This window comes from Populus euphratica, unplaced genomic scaffold (assembly GCF_000495115.2).
Source record: "Populus euphratica unplaced genomic scaffold, PopEup_1.0 scaffold614.1, whole genome shotgun sequence".
Lineage (NCBI taxonomy): Eukaryota > Viridiplantae > Streptophyta > Magnoliopsida > Malpighiales > Salicaceae > Populus > Populus euphratica.
The window spans coordinates 105,113-114,295 of record NW_011500193.1 but is presented as its reverse complement, the minus strand read 5'-3'; the positions used below and the strand labels follow the sequence as shown (position 1 = coordinate 114,295).

General features: G+C 30.5%; 1 protein-coding gene across 2 annotated transcripts in view; it reads left to right on the top strand.

Annotated features, from left to right (window-relative positions):
- The window catches only part of LOC105111747 (serine/threonine-protein kinase 16-like), a 21,735-nt gene extending 16,950 nt beyond the window's left edge, over positions 1 to 4,785 (top strand). Inside the window, exons 2-7 of one of the 2 annotated variants that reach the window (XM_011007196.1) lie at positions 919 to 1,163; positions 1,554 to 1,696; positions 2,359 to 2,502; positions 2,929 to 3,114; positions 3,496 to 3,620; positions 4,130 to 4,785. In XM_011007196.1, coding sequence (XP_011005498.1) covers positions 923 to 1,163; positions 1,554 to 1,696; positions 2,359 to 2,502; positions 2,929 to 3,114; positions 3,496 to 3,620; positions 4,130 to 4,355 — 1,065 coding nt within the window. In that variant the 5' untranslated portion in view covers positions 919 to 922 and the 3' untranslated portion in view covers positions 4,356 to 4,785. Of the gene's footprint in view, positions 1 to 781; positions 1,164 to 1,553; positions 1,697 to 2,358; positions 2,503 to 2,928; positions 3,115 to 3,495; positions 3,621 to 4,129 lie in introns of those variants that run through there. The other variant, XM_011007195.1, reaches the window with a different exon arrangement.
- The last annotated feature ends 4,398 nt before the right edge of the window (positions 4,786 to 9,183 follow it).

Below are 9,183 nucleotides of genomic sequence, written 5' to 3'. Positions count from 1 at the left end.
ATATAATTAAAAATAACTCTCCTTTTAAATAAAATAAAAAGATTTTTTTTCTAATTGAAATAATTATTTATGATCATTGTAAGGAATATTGAAGCTCTTTGCTTTATTTTTTTTTTTAAAGAAACTAAAATTTTTTTATAAAACATGATATATAAAGAATATCTTCTTAATTTGTTTACTATGGTTAGCATAAAAGAATTATAAAAAACTTTTAAGGATTGTTATTTAGAAGTTATTATGATAAATTCTAATGAGATGATATATTGAGCTTTTTCCTTGTTTTTAAAGTAATTTACATGTTAATTAAAATTAAGTCCACTTCTCTAACAATATTAAAAGAATATCTCTCACATTATAGTTACAGTGATTATATTTTTAAATTTAAATATTGAGAAATATGATTTTTTTTAAGTATTTAGATATAAAATAATCATACGTTCATTTTAATAATTTTTTCTTTAAAATTTATGAAGTTAATAATTAGTGATAAAAAATTTAACACTTATAAAATAGTATTTTTAGTGGGATTTAGACGATGATAAAGTAAATGATTTTTAATAAGAAATTATAATAAATAAAAGAATGAATTTTAAAAATAAAAATATGTGTTTTTTTATTATAAAAGATGTGTTGCTGCGCTCTATTTTCTTTCATTTTGTTATGCATTATTATAATTTTTTTTCTTTGGTTTGTGTCCGTTTTTGAGAGATCCAAGATAAATAAAAACTTAACTCGCAAGTAACTGAGATCCACGAGAAAATATATAAAAAGAAAAAGAAAATACTCAACAAAATAAAAAATAAAATAAGTAAAAATTTACTTCGTTTCTCAATTCAGAGAACCAGGGAACCCAGAGACAGGAGAGAGTCCAAGATCCACTCTCCTCCGCTCTTTCACACACACACACACACACACACAAGAGATGGGGTGCTCTTTTTCGGGGCTGAATGCATTATACGACGCCGTTAACGGAGGAGGAGATGTGTGGATCAACGAGAACAGATTCAGGATTGTGAGGCAGCTAGGTGAAGGTGGATTTGCCTATGTGTATTTGGTTAAGGAGGTGGTCAACGTCTCTCCTCCTGCTTCTAGTTCGAGTGGGGGTGCTGCTGCTGTCAGCGGTGGCCTCTCTAAAAAAGTCAAGGACAAATCCCATCTCTCTGGTACCTATACTTCTGCATTCTCAAGTCTTAATTGAAAAAAAATAAGATTATTTTTTTTTTATTAATGAAACATGTTTTAAGCTATTGCATTTGTATTTTCTTTTCAATTTGTGATCTTGGTTGCTGAAATATGAGCTTTCTTTGTTTTGTTATTTTAAACGGGGATGATCTGGTTATGGATCTTCAAGTATGGTGTTTCATTTACGTGGAGATCATCGTATGGTGTTTGAGTGATTATTACTGTGATATTGGGTTATCGATCTATGCCATTTGTCATGCGTTGGATATGCCATTTAATTCGAATAATATGTGTGCTTGCAACTTTGTTTAGCATTTGGAGAACATAATGAATTCAATTACACTGCTGGTCTGACTTTAAATACTGTGCAGTTGATGGAACTTATGCTATGAAGAAAGTTCTTATTCAGAATAATGAGCAATTGGAGTTGGTGCGGGAAGAGATTCATGTTTCTTCACTATTCAATCACCCCAATCTGCTTCCTCTTCTTGATCATGCTATTATTTCCGTTAAGGTAATAACTGCAAGCTGTTCTTCCTTTTTAGGTGGATTTCTCATAAAGTTGATGTTGCCTTTGTTATCAAGGCATCTGATTCTCATGGATGGACATACTCTGACCTTGTGCTTCATGGTTGGGAAACTCTAGAGCTTTTGAGGGTAGAGCTTTCATTTGGTGTTAAGTCAGATTTTTAAGAAAATTGTACCCATGTTCCCTTCTTCCCTTCTGGATCTTGTTTGGAACTTCTTAATGTGTATGAGTTTGTATCTGTGTGTGTATCTCCTGCATGGTTTTCTTATCACACAGCATTTTCCCATATCCAATCAGGGCATACAACTCTCTAGTCATGAAACTATCACTGCAGAATCACCTTCATCTTCATAGGTAGTAATTAACTCGTTGTATAACAGAAAAATAGGAGCTTCTATGTAGTTTGTAGTTTTGAAAATAATTTCTGTGCAAATGTTACATGGGTTGCACACATATTGCTTTGATGAATAGGAACTTCCAGCCACGAACCATTTTCCTAACACGAGGCCAAGATCCTTTAGTGTCATTTGATCAGATTGGGGTTGACTTTTATTTGTACTTCAGAATTAGTGACAAGGAAACTTATTTCAATTCTCTTCTTTTGTACCTTTTACTCAAGCATTTTTATGTCCTTTTTTTTTTTAAAGGCTACTCAAGAAGGATCTTGGAACCATGAAGCATATTTGTTATTTCCAGTTCACTTGGATGGAACCTTACTGGACAACTCTGCTGCTATGAAATCTAAAAAGGAATTTTTCTCTACCACAGATGTTCTTCAAATATTTCGGCAGGTGAATGGAAATAATATAAATTTTTCTTTTATATTGACTTTTTCGGTTATGCAATACATTCCTAGCACAAAGCAGGATCGGCTTCATAACATAATACCCCAGTGTAAGATATCTTTTTGATATTTGGCAATCATTTAAACTTACTGTTGCTTGTATATGGAAATCACTATTTAGTTTTCAACTCGAGGTGGGTTTAGTGTTCCCGCATTTGCTCTTTAATGTCCTAGAATTAATTCAGAGAATGTTTTGTAACTTTTGTCCCTTTTTTATTTACATCCATAGTGTCTTTTTGTATGCGTAGATATCATACTTTGATATCCATCTACTGTATTGTGTCCTATGCACGCTTGAGAAATATTACGCTATACTTTGATATCCATCAACTGTATTGTGTCCTATGCACGCTTAAGAAAGATTATGCTGCAGCTTTGTGCAGGATTGAAAAATATGCACAATCTTGATCCTCCATATGCACACAATGATGTCAAACCTGGTAATGTTCTCCTAACACATAGGCAAGGGAAATCGCCTCTTGCTATATTGATGGATTTTGGGAGTGCTCGACCTGCAAAAAGGCAAATTCGATCTCGCTCAGAGGCACTACAGTTGCAGGTAATCATTTTCTATTCTCTTCCTTTTCCTTTCACTTTTTTGTCGATTATAATTTCTTACTCTTTTATATTAATTTTTCACCAATATTCTTTTCAGCAGCCTTCTTAGCACATCCATGTCACTAATATGTATTTTAAGGGTTTCAGTTATGTACTTGTACAATCTTTAAAGCCTCGTTCTATTTAATGTTTTGTCCAACTTCTTTCTGCATTTATTTTTCATAAAAAAACTTAAAATGTATTTAAAGTATATTTGAGTATGAATCTATTTCCACACAAGGAAACTGCCTTTCCCTGTTTAGTTTAGTTTGTTTAGTTTGTGGATTTCTGTAAGATTAGCATCTGCCACTATATCATGACTAGACCTGGCTGGCTAATGTAGGAATGGGCATCCGAGCATTGTTCAGCACCCTTCAGAGCTCCTGAGTTGTGGGATTGCCCAAGCCATGCAGACATTGATGAGAGAACTGATATCTGGTCACTTGGATGCACACTATATGCAATAATGTGAGGATCATCTTCTTCAGTCATCATTTTTATTTAATTCTCAGAAACCATTTGTAGCTACTTGTGTTCTTTACTTCTAACTTTTTGCAGTTAACTTTTTGATTATTTTTATACTTGTTCTAAATCACTATTGAGGAACCCAGTGTCCATCTTACCATTTTGTTTCATTTTAGGTTTAGAATTTTGCTTAGAATTTTTTTCTTTCAATTTTTATTTCAAAGGTATTGAAATTAGTTTATATGGCGTATATGATTAGATATTATTTGTGTGAGCGCAAGTGCATGCATGCTTTGTGCGTTTGTTGTTGTGTTCAATGCAAGCATGTGAGCATCATATGTTTTATGAAACTAGAAAGGATAGCTTCACTTCCTTGAACTGTTTGCTTTTCCTCTGAATTATTGTTTGTAATTTCAAAATCTGTTGCCTTGCCCTTTTAAGGTGAAGCCAGATCTTGTGTATCTCTCAAATGCAGCTACATTTTTTCTACTTCTGACAGCTGATTTCTGCAGGTATGGAGTATCTCCATTTGAATATGCACTTGGAGAGTCTGGAGGAAGCCTTCAATTGGCCATTGTAAATGCACAGATAAAGTGGCCAGCGGGACCCAAAGCTCCATACCCAGAAGCTCTTCATCAGTTCGTGATATGGATGCTTCAGCCTCAGGCAGCGGTCCGCCCTCGCATCGATGATATTATAATTCATGTTGACAAGCTGATCTCAAAGTTTTCAAATTGAGATAATAATGTAGAACATAAAGAATATTACATTGGGAATGCAGCGGATGCTTGTGCAGCTCAGCAACTTCCAATACTCCTATGATTGTGGATGTTTAAAATATTCAAGTGAAAATGGCAGTGAAAACAAGCAGCGGCAGCTCCTTGTTCGAAGTGTTACAGAGATGATTCCTTTTTGGCAGTAGCTGTCAGTTGTGCAGTGGCTTAATTTTAGTGTATCGTTATCCTGTTTAATTGTACAATCGGTAATTTATGGAACTGGATTGTCTTTTGCACACAAATATTCAATTTTTTTGCGGAAGAGATAATAATTGGTGACAGGTTCTAGCTTGATATTTGTGGGATGTGGCATTTTGGATGAAAGGGCGGATGTTTCTCCTACATTTTTGTCCAAGTTCGTTTATGGAATGATAGAGCATGGAATGAAGAAATTCATCCAAGTTTATCTGGCTTATAAGATCATCATCTCAGGTATACAAGCAAAGAGTTTCTCCCAGGATGCAATTATAAAACAACAAAAAGAAATTCATGGGTATATAGGCTTGATAGATTTTTCTCAGGCAAAACAAGTAAGCAGAAGCCAGCAGGGCAGTTCGTTTGCAAAAAGGAGGTTCTGATAATAAACTTCTCATTGTATTAAGTACCTGTGTGCACTATTATCATGTATTGAAGAGTTCCCTTGAAACTGTTACGGATCAGCCTATTATAACCTAATATCCACTTAGAAGTGCGAATTGGAGTTCCTTTGAAACTGTTACTGATCATCCCATTATAATTTAAGATCCATTAAGTTCTCATTGGATTAATCACAAGATTAAATGCCAAGAAGTTAAAAGGAGGTGTTTAATGAGCTTGTGCAAGTAAAGATAAGTTTAGAGAGGGTAAGTTTATAACGTGAAAAAAAGATAAAGATAGTGAAATAATTTTATAAGATTGTTCGACTAGAAATTGAGAAAATAAACATGTTGTATACCTTCAAATCAAATAAAGGCCGCAAGCAGGTTATTTTCCAACCAGGCGATTGTGCTTGAGTGTACATATATAAGGAAAGATTTTATAACCATAGAAAATCAAAATTACAACTTTATTATGGTGATCTATTCCAAGTTGTAAAGAGAATCAATTACAATGCATATAAAATTGATATCTAAAGTGAGTATGGTATTAATGTTGTACTTAATATTGTTGAGCTTACTTTGTTTAACTTAGGTCTTGATTTTAGATCAAATCATTTTGAGAAGAGAGATAATGATATTTAGCAGTCCACGAACATTAATAATATATTCCATATGAATCACAAAGTTTAAAATGAAAGCATTGAAACAAGTATTAAATGAACTAGTTTTGAAAATATCATCCAAGGTAAAAATTAAAGATACCTTAAAGTATCAAAAGGAGGTTTTGGTATATTTAATTTTCATGCAATAGGGCTTAATCCAACCTTATTTGGACCATGAATTTTTAGCAACAAGGCTACCAATTTTGCATTAATTTCAGTTAATCTTATTTTTGTATTGTTTCCATGTGCTTTATGAATTCTATACTAATTATGGATTTTCTATTATGTGTAGAAAATTAATCATTTTTTATATATATTAGGTTATCATATTTAATTTATTTTTATGTCAGGTGAGTGAGCAGAGTACAAAATAATAATAATAATAATAAAGAATCTAAGCTTAAAAGAGAAACAAGATGGAGACAAAGCTTTCTAGATTTGCAAGGAGAATATTTCAGCAATTTTAATTTTTTTTTCTTAGTGATGAAAGGATAATTAACTGGTGGCAATAAGAAACAATAAAGACACCAACTTTTTCTTTCAAAAGATAAATAAAAGGCTACAATTAAAATCCTTTTTTATCCTATAAAGTATAAGGTTTGAAAACTTCTCCCTTGATTTCTTTTTCTTTTTTTTTATTATAGGCTATAAATAATTCTTATATTAGATCTGTATTGTTTTTTTCTTCTTCTCTTATCGTAACAATATAAAAAATTAATTTATAGGTTTTATTTTTGTTATTACAGTTATAGCCTAGAACTTGTTTAAGCTTGATTAATATTTAATTTTAGTTAAGATCCAAAGCTTGTTTGAATCAATGTTTTAAGCTTCTTAGTATATGTTTTAGGTCAACTTTGTTAGTGAGTTAATTTAATCCACAATGGTAGATCTGTTAGGTTTATTTTATAGAAATATTTAAATTCTTTGTAAGCTTAAATTTTAGCAGTCATTGAATAATATCATTTTAAATTTTCAGCTAAGATATTAGAGTGATTCTTGTTTTTTTTTTTTTGTTCTTGAAAAAATTAAATTGATTTATAAAATATTAACTAGTTTTGTAGTGTTATTCGATTTAATTACAATAGTACTAGTGCCTTGTAATATGTTTCTATTATGTTACACTTTTATCAAATTTCTTTTTACTTTTCAAAATCATATTTAAATCTTAATTATAGGTTGTGTGACAAAATATAATCATGAGATTTTCATCAATAATTTTTTTATAATCAGTTACTTCTTCCCTCCTTCCTTATTTCTTGATGACCCTCTCTCTCTTTTCTCAAACTCTAGGATTGAAACGTGAACCAAATGTAGCTTTGAATCAAAACAAAAAACCTTAAGAAAAAAAGATCAAAAACAAATTGGAGATTAAAATAATAAAAAAGTGCTCCATGCACAATTAAAAGAAGAATATTAAAAATTTAATTGTTTTGAGTCAATAAAACTAAAATTTATTTTGTCAAATTAAATATTAACTCAATGTTAGAACTTATTCTTGACATCACCAGAAACCTATATTAAACCAACCAAAACAAATTATTAAGACCAATATTAAATCAACTCGATATAAAATGATTAAATTAAAAAAAATTAAGTGACAAAAAAGAACTAAAGGAAAAAAAAGTATATTTTGAATAATTATCACAACCATAATTGGATTGTGTGTTCATTCTATGTTGCATTTTCATTATTTTTTTTAATATTTATTTCACCTTGCATTATCTCCTTTTGTTCATGATTTCAAATATTATTACATGGTTTATTGAATGTTAATTTTATGAAACAAAACTTATTTGTTGCTATAAATAACAATAAAAAAATGAGAACTAGGTATAACATTTTAAAAAATAACAACCCAATTTGTTATTTTAGGAGAGAATCAGACATATAAATCAAGGAAAGGAGAGAAAAAAATAAAAAAGAAAAGAAAAGAAGTTCATCCTATGAGTTATCCGTTAAGGAAGGCCTTAGCAAAACAATTCTAAGAGTTCTGAGAAAGTTTATCTTTGGATCTTGCATGTCATTAGAGATATGATCATGTCTAATAAAATATATATATATATATATGGATTATTTTTATGTATTTATGTTAAAAATAATTTTTTTAAAAAATAAAAAATATAATTTAATATATTTTTAAATAAAAAATACTTTAAAAAATAATCATTCTCACAACATCAAATATTATTTTATTATAAAATAAAACCAAGTATCCTTTTATTTTTTTAATAATTCCATAAGAAGAAGAAGAAAAACAAAGGAGTCCCCCGTCATTGTTTTTTTTTTTTTAAAAAATGAAAGTAATAATAATAATAACAATAATAATATTTATGACTAATCTTGTCCCACACCACAGCCAGTGTTGTTGCTATTAATTGATGTATGGGTTGATGTGAGGAATATATTATTACTTTTATATTGGAAAACCCAAAGATGCACCACATGCCCTATGTTTATAGGCCCAAGAATAAAGTCACCCCTGAGGCGATGCGCTTCATATTCACGGCCACCATCAATGGTTGCTCTGACATTGAGGTCAAGTGGGTGGTTCTTCCGAGCCCATTTTGCAAAGGATCCAAACCCTCCTTCTAACATCGCAGGTGATCAATTGGGATTTGCCTTTTCTTCAAGAAAAGCGTACATGTTATTTTGATTACACTTATTTTTTAAATAATTTTTTATTTAAAATAATATTTTTTATTTTTAAAAAATTATTTTTAATATCAGTATCTTAAAATGATTTAAAATTATAAAAAATATTAATTTAAAAAAAAATTAATTATTTTAAAATTATTTTTAAAACATAAAAATAAACAAAACTACATTTAAAAAAAAACTAAAAGGGCTAAAAAAAACACTGTGACATATGAGTGAATCCACTGTGGATTCAAGCAGTGTTTTTCATTATGATCTCCTCATTCTTGCCTTTCTTCTCGCATGATTCGATGCTCTCACTAGCCTTTTTCTCTGCACTTACAGCCTAATTGAAGCTTCAACTCAATTTTGTTTGTTGTAGTTTCACGTGAGGACATGCCAGCCACTGGGCATTGAGGGCTCCTATTCGGGAGTAGAGGTGGCTAGTGTAATTGATTGCTTTTTGGAGGGTTGGGCTGGGATTAGCCATTTCCTTCTTTGGTTAGTCATTGTGCATTAAATGCACAGCCCCCTTTTCGACCCTCCTTTCGATGTGGCTAGTCTTTACTATAATATTTTATTTATGCAATATATAATTGCCTTGAGTGATAGACACACATTGATATAATTCAGTATTAAAAAGGTATATCCAGTGGATAATACTATAAAATTAGTTTTTATTTAAGTTGAGATGTCTTTTTTTTTTCTTTTTTTTTAGCTATCTTTTTTTTAGGTTTTTTAACTTTTTTTTTATACCTTTTGGGGTTTTTTTCTTCTTCCTTTGTTTTTTTTTTTAATAAATCCTTTTCATTTAATTTAGTTTGATATTATTATTTTTTTTACTTAGTTATCAGACTTTCATGACACGGATCTCGGGTTTAACAGGCTAACTTGGTTTGATGAGTTAACCTGGGTT